This window comes from Echiichthys vipera, assembly GCF_963691815.1.
Source record: "Echiichthys vipera genome assembly, chromosome: 23".
NCBI classification, from domain to species: Eukaryota; Metazoa; Chordata; class Actinopteri; order Perciformes; family Trachinidae; genus Echiichthys; species Echiichthys vipera.
The window spans coordinates 8,014,391-8,038,586 of NC_139848.1; the positions used below are offsets into that span (position 1 = coordinate 8,014,391).

The 24,196-nt window shown below is 44.1% G+C and overlaps 1 protein-coding gene across 2 annotated transcripts in view; it reads right to left on the reverse strand.

Moving 5' to 3' along the window:
• Positions 1–1,334: 1,334 nt before the first annotated feature.
• The window catches only part of LOC310964985 (lysine-specific demethylase 6A-like), a 29,667-nt gene continuing 6,805 nt past the window's right edge, over positions 1,335–24,196 (reverse strand). Inside the window, exons 3-30 of one of the 2 annotated variants that reach the window (XM_083938339.1) lie at positions 22,326–22,434; positions 22,069–22,118; positions 21,519–21,577; positions 20,276–20,396; positions 19,918–19,972; positions 17,973–18,007; positions 16,140–16,233; positions 15,919–16,045; positions 15,124–15,222; positions 14,577–14,796; positions 12,776–12,913; positions 10,137–10,268; positions 9,750–9,821; positions 9,554–9,661; positions 8,639–9,019; positions 7,273–8,156; positions 6,499–6,628; positions 6,292–6,397; positions 5,987–6,192; positions 5,826–5,887; positions 5,646–5,720; positions 5,410–5,558; positions 5,194–5,308; positions 4,906–5,093; positions 4,331–4,472; positions 4,119–4,245; positions 3,329–3,499; positions 1,335–2,568 (exon numbers count right to left, since the gene is read on the reverse strand). In XM_083938339.1, coding sequence (XP_083794465.1) covers positions 2,539–2,568; positions 3,329–3,499; positions 4,119–4,245; positions 4,331–4,472; positions 4,906–5,093; positions 5,194–5,308; positions 5,410–5,558; positions 5,646–5,720; positions 5,826–5,887; positions 5,987–6,192; positions 6,292–6,397; positions 6,499–6,628; positions 7,273–8,156; positions 8,639–9,019; positions 9,554–9,661; positions 9,750–9,821; positions 10,137–10,268; positions 12,776–12,913; positions 14,577–14,796; positions 15,124–15,222; positions 15,919–16,045; positions 16,140–16,233; positions 17,973–18,007; positions 19,918–19,972; positions 20,276–20,396; positions 21,519–21,577; positions 22,069–22,118; positions 22,326–22,434 — 4,185 coding nt within the window. In that variant the 3' untranslated portion in view covers positions 1,335–2,538. The remainder of the gene's footprint in view (positions 2,569–3,328; positions 3,500–4,118; positions 4,246–4,330; positions 4,473–4,905; positions 5,094–5,193; positions 5,309–5,409; positions 5,559–5,645; positions 5,721–5,825; positions 5,888–5,986; positions 6,193–6,291; positions 6,398–6,498; positions 6,629–7,272; positions 8,157–8,638; positions 9,020–9,553; positions 9,662–9,749; positions 9,822–10,136; positions 10,269–12,775; positions 12,914–14,576; positions 14,797–15,123; positions 15,223–15,918; positions 16,046–16,139; positions 16,234–17,972; positions 18,008–19,917; positions 19,973–20,275; positions 20,397–21,518; positions 21,578–22,068; positions 22,119–22,325; positions 22,435–24,196) is intronic. The other variant, XM_083938340.1, reaches the window with a different exon arrangement.

The following is a 24,196-nucleotide window of genomic DNA, read 5'->3' on the forward strand; positions in this document are numbered from 1 at the left end:
ATGCACCGTGGAACTGGAGCTGCGCCGTCGGAGGGTTCCAGCAGATGGCGCTACAATTAAAGTGACGGTTTCTGCTCAGGTGCTGTTTGGGTGCTGCTCGGGCCCATTCTTCTTCTATTTCTATGATAGCGCGCCACCTACTGAGCCGCATGGCAACTGTAGACCAGATTTTACTGCGTGTGTGTCATACCTTCAAAAGCACCGCCATCTTTGATTGGTTGCCATGCCTACTTCCATAGGCTGTGGTGGTCTGTGGTGACATTTGCAGGTCCGCCAGCAGAACTCATCACTAACGGTTATGCTGCATTCACCTGTAATAGGAAATTGGGAACGTCCAACTTGATTCAGGCTTGTAGTAAGGGCAGAAGTGTAATACGAACATGTGCATGTGAGGTTTTTAAGGGGGTAACGTACAGGGGACGGACCGGAAGTCAAGAGGTGAATGTGTTTCAATAAAGATTACAAAAGAGCAAAATTAATAAATAGACAACACACATAGTGACCATGCACTTGACAAGATGGAGGGCTCTGCAGTTACAGGTCACTAGAAACAAGTTATCTCAAGTCTTATGGAGTACATCTTTAAATTACAAACTGTATTCTTAGTAACATCCGCACCTGCTTCATATTAGCCGCGGCCAACACCGAAGACACATCTGACTCCCAGGGAAGCGTCTTGATTGTTGTATTCCCTCTGCATGAAGTTGTTTTCCTCCTCATCATTTCCCGTCTTGGCTGAAATGTGGCAGCCGGGCGGCCATTTTGGCTCCAAACAGAGCTGCAAAGCCATGTGGGGTGCACAGCGGTTGCTCAGTAGTCAGTGTAGATCCTGTGGGGCTGGCAGCAGCTACATCTGGCTACTGGGTCTCCGCTGGCAGCCATGTTACTCAGGACACATGACAGACGGGCACGTATTTAAGTTTTCTAATGTGTGTTTTTCACGTGTTGTTCACACTCCCTTGTGATCTTAATGTCACGCAGCTTTTTAATTTCAAAGAAATGTCATGAGTGCCCACCCACCGTGAAGAGAAAAGCCTTGGACGGAGTTAATCCAAGACTGCATGGGTAGTTAAGAGGACAGAAGTGTTTTTTATAATAAAGAAAAATGACAATTTGAGATACTGGGTAAGTTCTGGACCTGGCATTCAGTGTAGGATTCTGTGTGTGTCAGTCTACAGCTACATTGTCTGCTGGGTTTCAGGCCTATCCTCACATCAATGCCTATGTTTACTTGTGTTTCTGTGATTTCTTTAGGTATTTACTGTAAAGGATGGCATTCAAATGACTATGTGAAGATGTATGTCTGAGGAAGCAGAAGGCACGGATAATTTGACAACTTTGTGTTTATTGACTCATCATAAAACATTCTTCAAACAATAAAACAATTTTAAATGTCCGTTTCTGTACAATGCTTGCTAAGCAATTTTATTTATATATAGAAAATGTAAGAGGAGTCGTGTTAAAATGACAAAACTCCTTCAAATTTAATGGCAGGTACTCTGGAAAAAATAACAGCATTCCATCAACAAATATTTTCAAGCAATAAATATGTATTTATAAATAGTGTAAATTTACATCAAGATTAGAAACGTAACGAAAAACAAAACAAAAAAATCACAAATTAAACTTTATTTCATAAGTCTATGTGCAACCCATTCTCTTTGTGACTTGGCTAGTAAGATTTTTTTCCCCCACTACGGTTTTTTCCTTTTTTTACCTAAGAAACAAACAAAACGTCATAGTTTTGAAAAGAACGAGACAAAGATAAAACGTAAAAGCTGTAAAAAAAGAAAGAAAAAGAAACGAAAAATCACCTTAATTCTTCACATTACAAATTTTTTTGGAGATTTTGCTGTCCAAAGAGTCTTAAAACGACTATCTACCATAGAAAAAGACCAGTTAGGCTAGTGCTCCTTAGAAGGAAAAAAAAACTGAACAATTTGGGGAAGTTCTAGAAATCAAAGCCAACATTTCATCCTGCTGCCAGAATAGAAAAGAAAAGGGAGAGAGAGAGAGAGAAAGCTTGTCAAGTCAGTAGTCTTTTACGGGTGGTGTTGCCAGTTGTGACAGTTAACAAGTATCTACAAAACATTTTTATCACGCATTAAGAATCCCAAACGCCCCCTCGTCCCCCTGTTCCCAACCGTTTTTTGATTAAGTCCTCCATTAAAACAGGGCTGAACCATTGTCACTGTAGAGGGGGCTGGGAGGGAGGGAGAAGAGAGAAACAAGTCCTGTTAGCGAGCTCGGTGGCGCCCCCCTCTGGAAGGGCCGGGCCTCAGCGCTTCCAACAGGTTGCATAGACAGACACACTCGGCCGCCTCAGCCTCCAGCCGTCGCTATGGAGACCAGCCATAATGGGAGGGGGCGGTGGTGAGGGTGGGGGAGACGGCCTTGGCTTTCCTGAATATCAGAAATGGTCCGCGTATGTAGGTGGTTTTTTTTTGTTTGTTTGTTTGTTTTTTTATTCGTAATACGAGTTCCTGGAAATGGGCTTCATGGCTCCACAGCAGAAGAAGAAGAGAGTGGCACCTAATGTCAAGATGAAGATGAATGAAGAGGAGGGGCCTGGTGAGGAAGAGCACACACACATATTAGTCAAGTCAAGTCATTGAGCGAGGCCTCTGTGGTCAAAATGTAAAAATACCATAGACAAAAATATGTAATAATCACTGAAATATCACTTTTATTAGCAGGTTATACTGCAGGGAGACCTGTCCATTAAAAGTCTAAGATTTTAATATTCACAAAAACAAAGTGTTGTTTTATGATCGCAAATAACATCGAGCTTCCTGTACTCATCAAGTTTTAAGAGGAACCACAGCCTTCACCAGTCACCTTATAAACTTTTATGTATATCCAGTTTCTGGTCTCTTTGTTTTGTTGTACATATTATTATAGTTATAGTATATTTTGTTTTGTTGTATATATTATTATTGTTTATTGTTTAAAGCACACTTTGCACTGTATATACACACTATGTATATATTGGATTCGATATATGTTATGTACAAAGTGTTTTATTTGTCATTCTATTCTATTCTTTATACAACATCACGGTTTCCTTGTTTGATGAACCTGTGTAATGGGGAGGCAATTTAAAAGCAGTTGTAGGAAACCTTGTGCCATTAAAAGAGTTGTTAGATGTTACCACTGCCATGACACAGACCTGGATTAAAATGAGTAAAGTATCCCTTTAAGAGTGCAAATAGTCTTTTTATTTCAGGTGAATCTACATTTGTTTGGTCGATTCACATAAATGGACTGAAACATTCCTTCAGTTTGAAAGAGGAAACAGGGGCCTCTCTCCCCCAGTCTGGAGACTTACTAAAGTGAACTGGTCGTAGACCTGCATCAGGTCCTCCATCCTGTGCTGCTCCAGCACCACAAAGTTGTCCAGCGTGGCGCTGCCTTTCCTGGCACAGTCCTGACAGTGGACCACGTACTGCTTCTTTGACAGGAGCTCGCGGCGCACGAACAGCAGGTTGAACACCTCCACCTGCAGCGTAAGCATACACAAAACACATAGAATAGGTGGCGCAAATTGAACGGCTTCAACGTCATTTCTGTTGTGTTGTAACTCTTTGTGAATGGGACTGGAGCTGAACAGCAGCGACTGCAGAGCTGATGTAATCTAGAGACATATCCTGGAGCTGTTCCACAGACAGTGAATAATAGACCAATTTCTAGGACACGACAGCAGACGTCTAATTGGATAAGTAGACATTTCTGCTAAACAGCCGAAAGCATTGCATTCACATAAAATCCACTTGCATGCCCATTAATTAGCTCAAACAAAAAGTCAGACTTTAACTCAATGTACCAGCTGATCGTGAGGGCCATAACTAAATTATTTATAATTCTATGAACACTTGACACAGCAGTTCAGTTTTCATACCCTCATTCTTTTCAGGCATTTTATCTTAACCTTGAATAACAAATGATTAGATTCAGACGCACAATGAGGGGACATTTAGTTCTGCTCCAACATGCTGTTCAGAATGTGAGCGGTTGAGGAAGTGGCGAAACAATTATTTTACACTCGGAAAAAAGAGGTGTGAAATCCTGTTAAAATTCACACCCCTGACGCGGACATGTCCCCCCGTGGGGTCACTGACCTCACAGATGGTGCAGTAGTGGGCCGGCTCGTCCCTGGTCCTCGGCCGCAGCACCGTTTCCTTGCCTGCCGTCACGAGGGCTTCCTTTACCCACTGACACTGCTTCAACGTCCGCAACAAGCAGTACCTGCGACAAGGACGCGTTGTCACATTTCGAGCCTTTTTGCGAACATGTAATACAAACAAAGTTCTGAGAGGATCCGGACACTCACTTGATCATCTCGAACAGCTTGTGGTCGGACACTTTGATGTTGCGTGCCATGTTCCAGGAGAGGTGCACCATGGGAACCATGGACTTGACACTCTGGAACTTATTCCACTCGTAGCGCTCCACAGCCAGCTTGTACTGGTGGGCTGAAAAAGTAAAAAAAACGGTACGTTACTTGAAATGAACACAAGACACCGGGAGATGTTTGTATGCACAAAGTGGATTCGTGCCATCGTGGAGATGACTGAAAAGTGCACCTGTTATAGACGGGGGAAAAAACCATGCCGTAATCAGCCCAATTATCAGCTAAAAAGGTCACTAATCAGCAGAAAAGCTTTTAAAACATCACAGTAAAGGTCACCATATTAGACATAATTTCTGGAAGACAAATTTGTGAATTGTGTAGGGACATCTACACACTTTTTTAGTGTAACATTCTCGTTTTGTTGAAAATTCTAAGAACTGTGGGGGGGATATCATATGTAGAGATCACAACAGTAGGAATCGATGGCTTCTGACCCTCCTCTTGACTCCCCGGGTACCATTAACACATCCCATATTCCTTAATCCCATGCGTACCGGTGAGAGGTCCAACGTTCCATGCAATGTTGTTGCACCACCCGATGGCCTGCACCCAATGGACGGTGCCGGTGTTAAGCCACACCAGGTCGCCTGGACGCTGGATGAACCGATAGACAGGCACGTCGGCCTCGTACAGGTCCTCCAGGTTGGGCCACCACGAGCCCATCAGGAAGTTGATGTTGTTCCTGGAGGTGTGGGAGGGAGACATTTGTATAGGAATTGAGCAAAAAAAGGGGGTGGAGTTGACATCTGTACAGCTCGAGACCGTATTCTAGCTCGTCTTACTTTTCACAGAAGTTGCTCATCACTCCCCAGTAGGGCTCTGGTACGGCAAACCATTCACAGTCTCCTGGCCCGATGTTGATGTTGACGGCACAGAAGTTATTGTGTTCCTGGTGACCTGGAGAAAACGTCCAAAAATATATCGTCACTGCTCAAATCCACAAAAACCAAAAAACTGATGTCCCTATCATGTCCCAGAAAGTATGCGTGTGTATGAACCTGCTATCCTGCTCCCGGGGACCTTCATGTAGAGCTGGACTGTGTTCATGCCCAGGATGGTGTGACCCACGTGGCTGAGCAGGTTACCGGCCGACACGACCCGAGCGAATGCCGGCAGTTTGCTGAGCTCCTGGAGTTGCTGTTTCCACCTGGAGGAGCGCGGGAGAGACAAATGGTCGTTATGACATCGGAGTGTAGCGCTTTTAAGTCTCAAAGCGCCTTCGATCCGTACTCACTTCCTTTCGTCCGACACATCGATGTTGGTTCCAAACTTGATGTGCTTTAAGGGTCCCCTTCTTTTGCGTGCAACACTGAAGACACACACACGCAAAGACAATTCACAATTAGCCACACAGAGTCTGAAGCTTTCTCAAGGGCTAAATAACTACCCAAAGATAAAGAACACCATCAGGTACCTCTCAGCTGATGCTGGCTCTGTGTCCGAGGGCTCCTTTAGTGCCTTCTTCTCATTTTCCTCCTGAAAACAAACAGGAAACGCATTAAGCCAGCGGTATGACTATATATTTATATGTTCGGAGTCTTGTTTAGAATCCAGAGGACGCAATCAAAAACTGACCCGTAGGGACTCCTGGAAGGAAGCGGCCTGATACTGGGCGTATTTGGCGATGGTGGTGTGGGCGCGGGCGCTTTCGCAACGCCACATTTTCTTGGTGCCGGCCGGGTCCCAGTTCTCGTCAGCGGGCTGAGAGAGCTGCGTCCAGACCTCCACCAGGTGCTCCGGGTTTGCCTCTACCAACGTCTTTGTGGAGAACAGACCTAGGTCTAAAGAGATGCCGGAGAGGGAACACCAGTCAAAACTTTGTGACTGATATATCACGTAAAAACACACACGCATAATAAATACTGTAACTATACATTTACCTAGTTTGAGTGCTCCGGCCAGTCCTCTGATGACAGTGACAGGGTTGGAGGGGTTTGTGCAGAACTGGTGCAGTGGGGGGAAGAAAGCGTCCCTCTTGTTCTCCAGCTGGTCAACAGACAGGAAAAACAGGAAGTTAAAGGATATACATACATAAACGTACTGTGACAACATGCTTTAATGATCAAGATAAGACGGGTAACACTCACATAGATACTGGGTGTCGGAGGGTTGAGCTTGTCTTTGGGCAGGACCGGTGAGGGTGGAGGGGGCAGCCGGGGCGGGGGGCACTTATCGAGGAGGATACTGCTGTTGGAGAGACCGTTCCTCCCCAGGTTCCTGCGCACACACAGAGCAGAGAATATTTTAATGATAACAGATACAGCGTATAAAGAAATGAAAACACCAGTTAATAAACCTCCTTCTTAGCAGCTGATTTGACCAATCAAATGTAAAATAGTGCATGAAATGAGTGCAACCAAACGGAGGAATCTATTCAACTATGCTAAATAATATCTGCATGGCAACAGGACTGCCCAGTAGCCTTCGGTGTTGTTTACAGTTACATAATAATTTGCCTTTGGTTCTGTAGTTGCTCTGAAATTCCACCAGGAGGAGACGTGTTCAAAGCAAAACCGCACTGTTCAACTCATTTGCACCATTTCATGATTCACCTCACAAACTAATTTTACCGTCACATGAAATTAAGCTTCAGGCCGATGACATTTTGGAAAAACATTTAAACACATTGAAGCTAAAGCAGACACCCATTTCCACTAACCGAGACCAATTCTATCTGGACCTTGAGCACAGATTTAAACACAAATTATCAGTTCAGCCTAGATTTTAAAACTCTCCCAGAGTGTGCAGTATGTTACAAAAAGACCATCATTCCAGCCGAGAGAAGAATTAAACAGAGCCTGCAGCATACTGCCGGACACCTTGATGTGAAAGAAAAATGTGTGTGTGTGTTTCAGTCTCACCTGCAGGCCTTTAGCACGTCTGTGGAGCTGGGGTAGATGGATATTGAAGATGACGATGATGAGGAGGAGGAGCTGTGTCCATGCGGAGGTGTAGCTTTGAGACTGGCGACGGCGGGCGGCTCAGCCTTCAGCGGGCTTTGAGAGTCCTCAGAGATGCCTCCTTTGCCGTTACCGTTCACGGCAGGTGCAGTAGATGCAGCGGTGGCGGGGCTCTGGGCGCCTGTTTGGGTGTGTTCTGAGGATTTGGGTGAGGGCGTGGCGGTGGATATGGCAGAGATGGGCGAGGAGGCAGCCGAGCTGCCCTGCGCGTGGGGGGTGGAGGGCAGGACGGCCGGGTGGATGTTGTTGATTTTCTTGTGGGATTCGGACGTGGCGGATGCTGTGGATGCAGTCCCTTGTGACGGTCCCTCATCCTCCACAGGGCCCTTCCCCCCTGCCAGCAGGGCAGATAGTCTAGGATTGTCTGCGCTAAGGCTCGGCTTCTCGCCACCTTCTGCCACCTTGCCATCTCCCGAGTGTACGTGATTGGCAAGGCCATCTGCCTGCGCCGTTTTGCCATCAGCTGACGGCTGCGGCGATGGCATCTTGCCCTCAGAGCCCCCGTTGCCGAGGGATGCGGCTGCCGCGACGAGGGCGGCTGCGGTGTTGCTATCTTTGGTAGCGGACGCACCAGGTGCTGCTCCACCTGAGGTAGAGGAGTGGGGTAGGGAGGGAGGTGACGGGAGGTGGTTGTGAGCCTGCTGTCGTGGCGATGGCGCGTTAGTGGAATGTCCAACCTGATTGTTGGGGTGCATGGGGGCGATGGAGTTCAGGGTCTGGGGGTGAGAGAGGGTCCCCTCACTACTGGAGGACGTCGCATGTGGAACACACCCCTTCTGAAGCCCCTGAAGGAAGAAGAGAGAAAGTGTTATTCTGGGAAAGCAGAAAGTAAAGACAGGATGACTGCAGCAGATATCTGCAGATGCAGATATCTGATGTTCTCATTAACTAAAAGGTTCACAACTTTTGCCAGGTACATCTATCTTCCTGATCCTTGTGTTAAGTGAGACGCTGTAACCTAAATAGAAGCTTAAACAGAAGAATATGAGAATAAAATATGAGTTGTGAGCCCTACCTCTTTCTACTCCTACATGTACACATCTTGGCTCTGCATACTTTCATTTACAGTCCCGTGGGAGGGATTTCACAGCATGTTTCATGAAACCACTTAACGGAGCCTCTCAAGGTTTTTCCAACAGAGCCAAGTAGGTCAGTAGGATAAAAAAGTATTATATCCATTTCAACTTGCCGAAAGGGAGTAATAATTCTCAAGACATGGTGATGTCACAGGTACTGACAAATAAAGAGGACTAGTGAAAAAACAAACCTGAGAGGAGTTTAGGTGCAGGGCCTGACGCTGCGTGGCGTCCTGTGTTTGCGTGCTTGTGCAGGTGTGAGGTAGCAGTGCTGCGTCGCCGCTGCCGGCAGGTTGCAGGTAAGGCACGTCTCCGTTGGGTCCTGTGGCCGTGGGCCCTGACTGATTATTACTACTGTTACTACTGTCACCCACAGGCAGGGATTCTGAGTGTCCGTGTGTCCCAGGGCCCACGGGCCCGTTGGCCAGTGGCTGAGGCGGGCACAGGGGCCGGTGGGGTCCCAGGTGGGGCCGTGTGGGGTGGAGGCTGGGGTTGGGGGAGGGGAGGGAGTTGGTTGTGGGGCCGTTGGGGAGAGAGGGGCGCACTTGACCTCCTGAGGCATTCTGTCTCATCTATAAATGGAAAAGACAACAACCACAAAACACCACGGTTGTAATTATAGAGACATTTATTGTTTTTTTGTTAAGATCTGGGGGAGGGAACCAGATGGGGGAGCGCTAAAGATAATTCAGTCAGTTAGAAAAACACAGCTGATGTTCACATTCTTACCTGTCAAGGTGGAAATGCTCCTGCTCTCACTTGAAATATACTACTTGCCAAACACCAACGGTCTAACGTCTTAGCATGCCACAACACATCACGAAAAGGATTTGCATACTACTGTAGGAACATACATCATGCAGTGTTTACATACTTGTCTAACAATTATAGTTTAAGCCTTTAATTACCCAGTATACATTACTGGAATCTGACTGTGGAAAGGACTGGAGCATAGATCTGCACAGACTTGAACCTTATAGGACCGGTGAATGCTCAGCTTAAATGTATTTACTTCATCAGGATCAACTGAACCTGCGTTACTTTTGGAGCACACTACACCTAGTGGCACCAGTGTTAATATTTGACGAGACGGTGGATGTTTTTACCTGGTTCTGGTGCTGCTGCATCATGGTGAGCTGAGCCTCCAGCTGCCCCAGCATCTGAAGCTGTGGGGGCTTCAGGCTGGCCCGGTTACTCCGCAACTGTTCCAGCACCTGAAGACGGACGGCAATAAGACAGTTAACAGAAAAGCGGAGATCATAAATGATTAGAATTAAACATGAGATAAGATATAATACTTGCCTGTAATTTCTGCGGGGAGAGGTACCAGTTGGGAACTGGCTGCTGTGGTGGGCTACTGACCCATGAGTCGCCCTGAAAAACACATTATTATAACTTGTAAGGTAAAGATCTAATTAAGGACACAGTAGAGATTCATCTGCATGACTGTAACTACCTACTACAAGAGTAAAGCAGCAGTTACAGGTCCCATATTATGCTCATTTTCAGGTTCATACTTGTATTTTGGGTTTCTAGAACATGTTCTCATGCTTTAATGTATGTTTGGTGCCTAGGCAGCTCCGATTGGTGAATGTTTCGACCTGATTTATAATAATAATAAATAAAAAAAGACACAAATCTTGCTTACAAAATAGGACCTTTAAATGATGCAGTCCCTATGGTATTTACCTTGCCAGGGCTGGAGGCTCTCCTCCTCTTGGCTGGGCAGGACTGGTCCTCTGCTTGGCCCAGCGGGCCCACATGAGGGGGCAGAGACTGACCCGAGCCCCCGCCCTCTGCACTGTGATTGGGCTTACAAGCCTGGAGGGGAGGGGATGGCGGGAGCGCAGGCAGAGGGAAGCAAAAGAAACATACGGAGGAAAAGAAACGTGAATGGAAGGACATAACAAAAGGTCACGGGGGACAGGAAGGGTCGGAACAGAGCGAGACGAAAGAAAGCAAGTGGTGATAATAAAAAATAAAATGGAGGGGGCGGGGGAAAAAAGCGATCAAGCGTGGTTATGTGTCGAGTAGCAAAAAAGGGAGAAAACAAAGTACGGCAAGAGGATGAGGTCAAAGGGCAAAGCAAAGCAAGGGATGGAGAATAAGAAAAAGAGAGAAAAGAAGAGCAATACTGTGATTCGGTGCTGGTGTTTTCACAAACAAGCAGGACATAAAGAGCAAAAACATTCCTGTGTATCTGAAGGTGTCTTTCTAGGGCAACGGCAGCCCCGGGGCGGTTCTCCGGGTGGAAACACTACTGCTTCGTATCAACACCTGCAGCCCTCAAAGCTCTCGTAATGACTCTTAATATAGTTCTTCATCCATTCCATAGATTCCTGATTGCACTTTCAGACAATATAAAGGCAGTTGCAGCTGTGTAAGGGCACAATGGCATAACTCAAGCTTTAAGATGAAAGGTTGCAACACATTCCACACACACTGACAGCTTTACCATTACCTCTGAGGGAGCCTATGAGCCGGTGTGACTGCCCTGGAATTCAGTTCAACAAAACCTCACTGTTGCTTTAGGTCAGGGTAGCCTAATGGCTTGTAATGGGTTATTGCAAAAGAAAATATATAAATAAATAATTATTTTGGCTAATACTGAATTTGAGCTCCAATATTGACTTTGGACACATCTTGCATTTACTGAACTTAATTTAAAAAAAAAAACGGAATTTCCTGATTTTTCAAATAGAATTCAACTAAATAAAATAGATAAATTAAACTGTAATGCCACGACCACCTGAAAGCAACTAAACGTATATAAAAATATTAATTTAAAAATAAATTAGACCAGATCAAATACTGTATGTTGTAGAGCACTTCCACAAAACTACTGAAAAATCCTTAATGTATTTTTAACATTTTGTCAAACTACAGTCAACATATTCCAGTCAGTAATTAAGTGAAAACATTTCAATAAGCCTCGATCTATTCTCTTGTTTTCAGAATAATCCAAAGCCAAAATGGTAATTTAGAAGAAAATGTGATTGAATTGCCCAGCCCTAGCCTTTGCTTGCTTTGTTTTGTTATAGCTGACTCTAAAAAGCAAATACTTTCAGTTAAATCTACTAAAGAAATGCATGAAGTCACATCTGACCCATTGAAAAGTATCCATCTAAAACGCCCTCATTCCAAAACACACTGGAATATCTCTCAGTGAACTGACTCTCACCAAGTCAAAGCCGATAAATCAACAAAATCAAAAGCTAGAAGTCGATAACACAACAGTGATCACACACACACACACACACACATACAAACATGAACACAAAGGAACTACTCGCATCTACTATATGATGGGCATGAATGAGTGAGGTGGAAATGAAACACTAGGGGGCATTGCTGGGGCTTTTGTGAGCAGCTGCAGGACATTTAAGGTCAACTACTGAAAGGGGAGGAAGATGGACTGAGCCAATGGGGAAAAAGGGGGGGGGGGGGTACACTCTACGGCAGCACGACCTCACCGATCACACTGCGAGCCACAGGCCAAACGTCAATGAGCGCCAGAATGATTAGAAACAGCCACTTGACTTCGAATTAGAGCACTTTAATCTGTTCAGAAAAGGCAATTTCTCCCGGTCTAAACCAAAGCAGATTAAGAGCAAACAGCAGTGTGGTGCAGGTCCAACGTTTGCCACCTAAAACTGGATTTGTAAATCAACTGAAGGGGGGCGCGGGGGGGTAATCCTGAATACCACATTAGATTAAAAACAGGATTAATAAAAAGGAGAAATTGAATGGGGAAAGAATAAACAAAGGCCTGCACAAGTGCTTTGTTGAATTGATGCATTTTGCTTTGGTTTAACGTGAACTGAGCATGATGGGTGAAGCCGAGTCACTACTGTGCTGTGGAGAAGAAAAAGGGGAGTGCAGGGCTGGGTAACACTTGGCTCGACCCCCTCCTCATTCAAAACAGATGCCATAAAGCAGCCATGACGTGCACGTTTCCACTTGCAATAAAGTGCGACAAATGACCTGTTGTTCAATTTCTACCATGAAGCGGTGCGCTTACAGGACAAGTCTCTAATCGGAGCTTCACGGCGTTCATGTTGCAGTGCAGTAAATAAATCACGGGGAGTCTCTCTTTTTTTGGCGTTGGCTTCTTTAGACATCTGCATTCACACACGGGGTGGGAGGTGGAGTTAAGCTCAAGTGTTACCCGTCAGTATGGGACAACAGTGCATGCGCATGTGTTCACCAGCAGGTGTGTCTGCGTGTACATTAAGATTGTGTGTTTGCTATGTATCTGAGTGTGCACTCAAGTGGGAAGGGAGGGAAGGAGGGAGGTGGGGTGTAAGTTGCTCTATCTGGTCTCTCACCTGCTGTGGTGCACTGCTCAGGCCTCCCTGCCTGGAGGTTAGCTCAGCTGGGATTGGTAGACTCCATGCCTCCTCAATAAGAGGGAGCATTTTACTTTTACCCTGTAGGCTACTGAGCTGGGGGTTACTCAACTGAGCCTAGGGAATGGAAAACGACGTGAAAAAAATAATAAAACACAAGGCTTTTTTGGGGGAGGGGAAATAAACGATGACCTCAAAACAAGGAAATGATCAGCAATGGCAAATAGGTAGAGGTTATAACACAAGTGAGGCTAGGCTGGAAACTTACAGCGATGTGTGTCCTGGCTGGCTAATATACCTACGTCATGTAACAGCATCAACCACACAAGGAGGTACTCATGACATTCAGTAACAGTAATCCCAGACACGGTCACAGTTCCATTAAAGCAAGCCTCTGAGCTTGCCTTAATGCCATGACAATATGCTAACACAAGTGGTGGAAATGTAACATTCCATCATGCATATGTAAAGGAAGATGACATTGCTTGGACAAAAAGATAGATGAAGAAATTAACACATGAGATATGGGGATCGTTGGGGCCCCGGTTGGTCTAAATCGATGGAAGGGCGAGTTTGAGGGAGCTGTCTTTAGCTTCCACGTGAATCAGTCCTCACGGGTGCTTCCATGTTTGTCTCGCCTCTTCTATTACACCGCTCAGCACACGCTCAAAAAAGGTTCACATAAGGAAGGGATAGTTTCGGATTGTTTCAAGAGGGTTTGTATAAAGTACTAATCCATAGTCAGTGTATGGCCGACAGTGGATGGGGAGTTGGCTCTCATATAAACCTCTGAGACGCTTACTGACACCTCATATAAGCCACTTCAGAACATCAGAACTACCCCTTTAAGGTCTTAAGAATTGGAGGTGTAAAGCCGGGCAAAAATAAAAAGCTTTTATTTTATTACGGACACTGGATTCAGTTTCTCATTTATTCTTATTCTAACCCAGTTTGGTTTCATGTCCTCCATGTTCAAAAGTCTCCTTTTATTCACATCCCTGTGGAACAAATAGACTAATCCAACACAGTTGTAGCTGCACGGGGATGCGAAAAGCAAAAGGCATGAGGGGGAACTATGAGAAACCCCATCCTTTGCTTCCTATAACTGCTGCTGCTGAGAGTCAACCATCAGCTTGTGCTGGTCAGTACTTTTTCAGGGTTTTTTGTGTAACTCTTATAATGCATTTTAAAGTTGCATAATGAGAGAACAATTCAGCAATGGCCAGTGTCAGAGGCGAGAGGTTTTTTTCTTTGTTGACATTTTGTGGCAATAATTGCACGTCCTCTGCCCACACACACACGAGAAGCACCAAACAGCTTTTGATTCCACCCCAGAGCAGCACGGACAAATAAATAAAACAGCAGCTAGCCGTTTCAATCAGTGATATCCCAAACTGATCCAGGGATGGATCTGTATCCGCTGTATAAATCTCTGTTTGTCCGGGTACACCAGCTGTAACACACGCCCAATTGAGTCAACAGCGTTGCGAATGAGTAACCCCGCGGAGCGCACAAATTAAATAAATAGCAGCCAGCAGTTTTAATTAATGACATAACAGCATGTGTCAGTAAGCGTCTCAAGCTGAACCACTGATGTTCTTCCCTCAACACTTACACTAAACAAATATTGTTGGAAAGCTGTGATGCAAACTAAGTGTTGCTGCCCGAAGACGACTGCATTTGAACATCTGTTTTCTTCATGTGTAGGATTTAACTAAAGCTGCATCCAAACAGCCTTTGTACGGGAAACCTCTTGCTTTAAACTCCTCTCTGCACCCACCTGCAGGCATTTGATGCGGTGGGTTAGCGCCGTGGTGTTGGTGCAGCCCTTGCTGCGTGTGGCGTTGATGTAGCACTTGATGGCGTCGTGCGGCTGGTTGCAGGACTCATAGAGGGTGCCCAGGTCCATCCAGGCGGCGGCGTGGCTGTGGTCCAGTTGCACAGCGCAGATGTAGGCCTGCAGTGCGTCCATGGGCTGGTTCTGCTGCTGGTACAACACCCTGGGAGATGAGGGTTGGGAAGTGAGGAGAGAGGAAGGGGTGCACGGGACATATAGTGTGTAAAAGAGGCGGAATTGATGTTGCATGTTTTTCATGCAAAGGACGGTGGAAGTGTGAGGGATAATTAAGTGAGTGAATACAGGGTTAAGTTTGAAAATTGAAGGTAAGATGGGTGAGTAGATTTGGAAAACAATTGAAGAGAACAAAGGTTACTCAAAAATGTCCATGTATAAACCTAAATGTGTTATCCCACAGTCTTTCATATATCCACTCACACTACCATAAGAGAATATAACTGCAGCCTTGACTGAACATATTGACCCTTACCCTATAGAGCACCAGGTATCTGCACTGGCCTCGGACTTGTCTATGGATTGCCGATAGGAGATGAAGGCGTCCTGGACCTTCCCAATACTAGAATAGCACCTGCAGGAGACACAGGCTAGTTGTAAGGTTTGTGCTACAGACATGGAAAACATTTATGCAAATGGCACGTTAACTAACTAATACATAGATATTTATACGTTCCAGACCGCATGCAACATAAAGTTTTGGGATGGCATTCCAAGTGATCAAGTTATTTTTTCCTTCGCCACCCTGATCTAAAATTTTAGTCCAACATTTAACATCATCACAAACGGACATAACTAGAATAGGAATTATTGAGTTGTGGTCAAAACGGTGTTTTGTTTTCTTCCCGAGATATCGCAACATAAAAAGACATGGCATCTCATTTTTTGCAATATGGGACGTTTTAGAAACTGGTTCAGTGTTGAGAGAGGAGAATCAAGAATGGATCAAATATTATACAGCATATCCTGATCAATTAAAAGAGGCCTTGACTGATCCTAATACCAGCAGATCAGCTCAACACATCATTATTTAATATTAGAACTTCATCTGTAATGTCAAGACGGAATAACAAAATAAAAATCTGTCAGCTTTCCCCAAGCACTCCATGACAGCGGGAATTCCATGACCAATATATTGATATTATATTTGAGTCCTTCTCAACAGCAGACTCGTGACCACAACTTCCCTGTTTATATTTAGCCAATTTCACAAGCACGGCAAAGCTTAATTACATCATGTCCTGATGTTGTGAATGTGTGTGCAACGTACCTGCCAAGGAAGTACCAGGACTGTCCAGAGTTAGGGTCGGCCTCCAGAGATTTCTGCAGACACTGGATGGCATAGCTGTCCCTGCTGGCTCTGTCCCCGAGCTGTTCCACTGTGTGATGCATCCAGCCTGGAAACAGCACGTTGGATCAACCACGTTTTTTTTTAAATGCGTGACATGTAGCGTCTTCTCTAAACATCTACAGTTCTGTGCAAACTCTTACCTAGCTGCTGCAGGGTAGTGGCCTTCACCTGTGCAGGAAGATCCTCCGTCTGCAGAAGGCTCTCATAGGCCTCCTTTGCAGCCCGGTATCTCTTCTGGATATGAGGAGTGGAGGGGGTGGTGAGGAATCAAAGAAGGTGAAAGAGAGCAAGTGGAGAGGGGGTGTACCATGGGGAGGACAATGAGTGGGTGATGAGAAGAGAGAATGAAACACAAGTCACATCAAGAATTCAATTTGAACCCATAACTATTGCCAGGTTGTCCCTCTTCCATAACTATTGCCAGGTTGTCCCTCTTCCATTACTATTGCCAGGTCGTCCCTCTTCCATTACTATTGCCAGGTCGTCCCTCTTCCATAACTATTGCCAGGTTGTCCCTCTTCCATAACTATTGCCAGGTTGTCCCTCTTCCATAACTATTGACAGGTTGTCCCTCTTCCACAACTATTGCCAGGTTGTCCCTCTTCCATAACTATTGCCAGGTTGTCCCTCTTCCATAACTATTGCCAAGTTGTCCCTCTTCCATAACTATTGCCAGGTTGTCCCTCTTCCATAACTATTGACAGGTTGTCCCTCTTCCACAACTATTGCCAGGTTGTCCCTCTTCCATAACTATTGACAGGTTGTCCCTCTTCCACAACTATTGCCAGGTTGTCCCTCTTCCATAACTATTGCCAGGTTGTCCCTCTTCCATAACTATTGACAGGTTGTCCCTCTTCCACAACTATTGCCAGGTTGTCCCTCTTCCATAACTATTGCCAAGTTGTCCCTCTTCCATAACTATTGCCAGGTTGTCCCTCTTCCATAACTATTGACAGGTTGTCCCTCTTCCATAACTATTGCCAGGTTGTCCCTCTTCCATAACTATTGCCAAGTTGTCCCTCTTCCATAACTATTGCCAGGTTGTCCCTCTTCCATAACTATTGACAGGTTGTCCCTCTTCCATAACTATTGACATGTTGTCCTCCTTCCATAACTATTGCCAGGTTGTCCCTCTTCCATAACTATTGCCAGGTTGTCGCTCTTCCATAACTATTGCCAGGTTGTCCCTCTTCCATAACTATTGCCAGGTTGTCCCTCTTCCATAACTATTGCCAGGTTGTCCCTCTTCCATAACTATTGCCAGGTTGTCCCTCTTCCATAACTATTGCCAGGTTGTCCCTCTTCCATAACTATTGCCAGGTTGTCCCTCTTCCATAACTATTGCCAGGTTGTCCCTCTTGTCTGTATTTCCATCTCTTCGATATGCAGCATATATCAGGACTGCCTCATCACTATCCCAAATTTAGTAACACTTTTGCATCCAAAAGATTTGCTGCTCACTGGTAACCTAAGCATGAAACTTCCACTGCAGTGTTGTGTTCTGACACAGCACAAAAAAAAGAAAAACACAACAACACAGTCGTGAAGCGCTGCTACTCCCAGAGCTGGCTACAGCTACTGTACTTCTCTTGAAACCGAGAGAGAGAGAGAGAGCGAGAGACCAGCGGCATACAAAAGAGGTGGAGACAGACTTTCTTGTTTCCGTGGCAACCCCGTCGATCGGCTGAGAGTAATCTCCTATCCCCTCCCGCATGCCACCCACTCACCCACTCATCTCCCTCCTCAATTTGTCAGCACCTGGATCCAAATATATTTTTTTTTAAAGCAGGGCTATCCCCTGCATTCACATGCTCTTATTGAACAGTGGTGGGTGGGTTATGAGCTATCGCCTTGGATGTTCAATCAACATGCAGCACTTATTTTTCAGTGTCAAATGACAGAAACCAAACAAAGCTGGTGTCCTTGGGAGAAAGCATAACTGAAACACGGGTTGAATAAAAGCAAGAACTTACCTGAATCTCATACAAATGAGCAATGTGGAACTGAACTGTAAAAGGAAAAGAGGAAACATGTTAGGTGGAGGTTATTGAGCATTTAAGAAAGGTTTCCCACCCCTACTGAGAGTTAGTCCTCCTCTTAGTCTTTTCAAGTCTTGGAAAAGAAGCGCAGCATTGTCAATAAATAGGTGCCAGAAACCCGAGGTTGCCCGTCTGTCTACATTAAGTGTAACAGACCAGATAGGTAGCTGTGCTCCTGCCGGCACCTTCCTTTGTCTGGAGCGCTGCAGTGTCTGATCTAAGCTGCCTGAGTGACTCTCAGCAGATGGAGGGAGAGAGAGAGAGGAGCGAGGGAGAGAGAGAGAGAGAGAGGAAAGAAAGACGGGGGCTGCCCTTGCTACGTCTGTGTGTGAGTGAGAAGAGGAATGAGGGGGACACAATGAAGCAAAGGCAAACAGCGAGACGCTGGGCAAAAATGGATATTTCTGTCGCCAAGGTAACAGGTACCGGGGCGGGAGGGATGAGATGGAAGCGGCATATCAAATAATACCCCAGGCAGCTGAACCTAATCTGACGCTCAGTGAAAAACTGAGACTTTCAGTGAACATATTAAGATGTTGGAGTTTCCCTGCTGCTACTTTCTCTGTAGGCTGAGCAGATAAAGGGTCTTTTCCATTCCAGGATCAAGTGTTGTGAGTGGTGCAGTGTGAGAATGACTCTACTTTGGATATTTATAGCACAACAAATATAAAATGCAATGTGTAATGTTTATATTTGCTGTATTCAAGTCTATATTTTCTATCATTTCTACCAGTGGTTCCCAACCTTTTTGGTCTGTGCCGCCAAAGCCCTGTCAGATGAACTCATGTACCCCATTCATCAATTCACAATATATGTTCCAAATGTAAACTATTCATTATATAAAAGTGGAATATATAAAGTTTATTATAAAATTAAACATTATTTTATAAGTTTTTTAAGTTAGTCAGCAAGCACACTACTACCACCACTACAACAGCTGAATATTTCTACAGTTTATCAATTTACGTTACATTTAGCTTACTATTTTAACCGTTTTACTTCTATCTAAAAAATGTAAAAGTTTATCCATTACTTTTAACTAACTATTTTAACCATTTATCCATAACTTTTAGCCATTTCCACTGTTTATCCACAAATATTACTTTAAGCTAACCATTTAACCGTTTATCCATTAGCTTTAGCAAACTATTTAAACTGTTTATCCTTTAACTATTTTTAATGTTTATCCATTAGCTTTAACCAACTATTTTAACTGTTTATCGATTAACTTTAGCTAACTATATTAACTGTTCATCCTTTAGCATCAGCTAACTATTTTAACTGTGTATCCATTAGCTTTAGCTAACTATTTTAACTGTTTATCCATTACCTTTAGCTAACTATTGTAACTGTTTATCAATTACCTTTAGCAAACTATTTTAACTGTTTATCCATTACCTTTAGCAAAGTATTTTAACTGTTTATCTATTACCTTTAGCAAAGTATTTTAACTGTTTATCCATAAGCTTTAGCTAACTATTTTAACTGTATATCCATTATGTTAGCCAACTATTTTAACTGTTTATCCATTAGCTTTAGCTAACTATTTTAACTGTATATCCATTATGTTAGCCAACTATTTTAACTGTTTATCAATTAGCTTTAGCAAACTATTTTAACTGGTTATCATTTTTTAAGTTAAGTTAACTCAAGTAAGTTTAGTCAGGACTTTTAGAGAACTACTTAAACCATTTATACATTACTTTTATCTAGCCATTGAAACTTCTGTGCTTGCTCGCTAACTAGTTTTCACACATACTTACATTCTGTGATATGTAGTGTATTGACTTAATGTTATTTATTATTTTAATCAAATCATCATTTCTATTTCAGGTTAGTTGAGACGTTCACATGTAAAATAAACAAGGCCGGTGCTTACTTTCAGCTTTGGACAAAGTGCAGGGGTTGGAGTCAATCAAAGCCAGCTGAAAATGCTGTGAGAGAACATGGGTAGAAATCAGTAAAAGCACACACAGAATAGCCTGCAATCCACATGCACAATATTGCTTTATTTATCATGAGTCGCCAGGAGCCAATCAATCAGCTCTGTCTTTTCCTGTTCTGCTCCACTCACTCACAATGTTAAAATAATCTTGATGCATAACAGATTTCCACATAGTAGATAGTACATAGCTTTTCAAATGTTGACAATGTTCTGCCTGCCTGGTGTTAAGCTAAGATCAATCCATGAATCTAAACCTGCAATGTGAGAGAATAAAGCTTTGGGGTGGAACTACCTTTAAGCTTGACTCGTAGTCTGTGTTGACCTTGAACATGAGACCCAGGCGTAGGTGGATCTCCTTGGCCCGGGAGAACCCTGGGTCAATGTACAGCACCTCCTGGAATGCTTTGATCGCCCTGTGGGACCAATGGAGAACGTGATGAAGCGGTGTAGACATGTGAAAAGAAGACGGAAGATAGGACTGGATTGTCGGGGACAGGCTCAATTCAAGCATATTTTCTATTGTACAAAAAGAACCAAACAACAGGTGTGAACACAACCGAAGATGCAGCACATTCTGTTGTTGGTGCTCGTCCAAGTCACGCCGCATGCGCGCTATCTTGAACTGAATACTAAAGACGTTGCTGCCACTAAAACTGAGAAAACACACCATTTGTCATTTACTCCTTTTGCTGTGCATGCTTCACAATCAGACGCCGGCTGAATAAACCAATACTGCAGCAGAAAGGTTAACCAATACCATCTTTTTTTTTTTAGCTTTTTGTGGTGGCTGAAATGTCAAGGTGTAGCTCTTATGATGAGAAACGTTGCAGTCAAGCAGGATGCCCCTAGCCTTTCGCAAAATGCCGGATGTGTGTGTGTGCCTCTTGAAAACCATTTCTGACTCTAGGTTGCCTGCAGTTGTTGAGAACAATATCTGGACGCTTTTTCCCCCTCTGTCCAAAAATTTTAAGCTAGCCAATACTTCTCTGGTTATGGTGTTACCATGGAAACAACCTAGAACAGCACACACACACACACACACTGACATTTCTTAACTTGGTAACAACAAAAACAAAGCCATTAACATACACGGACTACAACTGAGCTGTGTAATCCTGTTTGCCTCGATTAAAGCGAGTTCAGCTGCATTGCAACAAAAAAGAGCGAGTGAGTGCAACTGGTTACAACAGGTTAAGTCTCCTCCAACTCTGGGTGGAAATGTCCGACGTGATTTAACACGAGGTCCTAGAGTTTCCGCTGGTTGCCTGGCAACTGCCTTGAAAAAACATGTTTTTTTTGTTAGTTTTTTTCACAAACAAACATGATACTGTAGCTGTTTCTCGCCATGTCCTATGATATGCTAAGCTAACAGGCCACCGGCTTCAGCTACACGTTTACCGTACAGACTTGAGTGGTTTTCATCTTCTCCTCTTACTCTTGGCAAACAGAACAAGCCAGTTTGTGCAATATTATGCTCATTTTCACTTGGCGTGTACTGTTTTTATGCAAATAAAATGAAGACAGTTGGTACTCACCACTGAAAGGCATTATAGTGGAAGTAGACCATTCCCAGGCCATACAGAAAGGCAGCATTCTGGGTGGGATGGAGAGAGGTGCAAGATCATTGTGATTAAAAGTCTAAAAGATTATACAGATTTGTAAAAGCAACAAAGAAACCGAATACCCGGTTCACAAAGTAATCAAATGTCTCTGAAACCGTATGTATTCTTGTAAACAAAAGCCGTACGTATTTACATAACCTTGCAGCTACGTGGTCCAGTAATCAGAAAAAACAATAGCTTGCTATCAAGCTCACCGCCAAATGTCAACTTAACAGGAAAGAAGCGCAAAATGACTCCAACGCGAAACCTGAAACCGCATTTTACACCAGCATGTAACCAAACTGAGACCATACATGCTTCCTGTGCTTGTGTGAGAAAGAAAGCAAGATTGTGTGTGTGTGTGTGTGTGTGTGTGTGTGTGTAATCAACAGGGCGTGACAACCTCAATAACTGAATGAGAAAGTGAGTATGTAGGCACGTGTGTGTGTGTGTGTGTGTGTGTGTGTTGTTGTTGGTGTCTTACCTTCCAGTAGTCTGACTGTAAACTGTAGTACCTCTGGTATGCTGATAATGCTGTAATGAAAAGGAGAGGGAAGCTGAGAATTTATCAATCTCACCGCAGCGGCGCTGAGTAAAAGTGGGCAGTCAGCATTTATGTCGAGCTGGAACGGAGCCAACTGCTCTCCACATGCTCACACTGTGTCTCCCGATGAAACATGCGAGGAAAGCGTGACTCTACAAAAACCACTTAGGCGGTGGTGAAGAGGAGAGATTACTCACCTTTTGGGTAATCCTCCAGGAGGAGGTTGAAGTGGCCTAGCTGGCAGAATAACTCGGGCTCCACTTTGCCCTCGGCCTTAAGGATGAGCGAATCGTAGCAGCGAACAGCCTGGGAGGAAGACAAAAACGTATTGTCTCAACTGTGTGTGTCTGTTAGGGTATGCGTACACGCACGGTGCTTGAGGAGAGGTTGGGAAAAGGCATGTCTGTATTATGCAAAGAACAGAAAGAGCGGAGGAACTAGAGAAAATCATTGGGAACTTTTCAAAGTCACAGCATGGCTGACGTCAGCTCCCCAATTGTGGCCACATACTTTTCTGCAGATAAACATCAGGCATAGACAGACTTACTAGAATGAGGTTTGCTGAAGAAGGCTTTTTTTTAAACTTCTATTATAGATCTTTCTGCTCTGATAAAAAAAGAGAATCCAAAGTAGCTGCTGTCTACATGCTTGAAATGGTGCAGTGTAGGGTATATGGTACACACTGACTTTTTTCTGACAATCCCTATGCATTCACTGAGCCTATGCACAAGCATGCAAGCGTTTACTACTGACAGAGACAGTTAAAGCTACGTCATTCATTTCCAGAGAGAAATCTGTCCTGTGCCAATTCCAACTATTACACAACGCTGAGCTGCTACAGAGTACCTTGGGATTTTTATGAACAAAAATTAGGCACAATATGAAAGTAACGATAACGTTTTTTTTGGCCCCAGTCGTGAACGAGTCGCTGAATATTGGGGGTATCTGCCATTACAGTCTGATCAGAAAATGTGGTGATACGGATGAAAAGAGGGCTGGGTGATAGGACGATATGTCAGCAAAACAATATAAAACTCTATCATATAGATTTTTTGTATAGTTTCTATGGTGGAACTGCATTACAGCATTATTTACGCCATTAGGACGGCACTTTACCTCCTGATCCTTGCACATGTCATTTTTTTGCTACGGTTATTAATAAAATAAGGCTACAGACCAACTTGCGATTGGATCACACCAGCCGCAAAGCCATTTCAGAGAGCTGCGGCACCAGCGGGCTGAGACGGACCAAACACAGTAGAGCACAGTAAAGAAAGCAATCTGAAGCTTTATTTTAGATGCGGATCCATTAAAATATTTCCGGATTGGCCGCGATGTAATGAGGAGTCAGAGTCAGAAATTATTTTTGTTACAAAACTCCAGATGTACAAACAAACAAACAAACAAATATTATACAGACTAAACATATCAGAAAAAACTCAAATTTAAATTTACAGAAATTAATATCTACAGTAGTGAAATATCATTGGAAAACGGAGCCCGGTTGAGTGGTAAAAAGAAGTTAAGCACATATTGCCCGCGTCTCTTTCCACAAAAAGGCAAACAAACTCGAGAATGATCTACTGTGGCACTTGAGTTTCTTTGGTGACATTGAGATCGCATCAAAGATGGTCCCCAATACAGAGTACTGTTCTGCTATTCAAAGCCAAAGAGAGGCAGCTGCGTCAGTAAGTGAAAAGACCAAGTGGACACAGAAGTGGGTGACACTTGATCTCAGTTTTTAAATGGAGACTATTTTGCCCCATTTGAAACTGAAGCCCCATCTCTCACCCGTAACCTCCAGAACACACAGAAGACCTGCTGTTTGTCCTTGGTGGGTAGAGTCTTCATTGCCGAGAAGCACTTTAATAATCAAACATATTTATTAAGTCTGCCAAGAAGGTTATGTTTTAGTGATAGACCCATACATCCTCCGGCTGATATTATCTGCCCATATTTGTGTTTTTTAGGCGAATCGGCCGACGCAGGAAGTGATATTTCCCCCCCCAGCATTATTTGAAGACGGGCGTCAACAGGCAGCTCCGTGCTGCTGGAGACAACTTTTTTG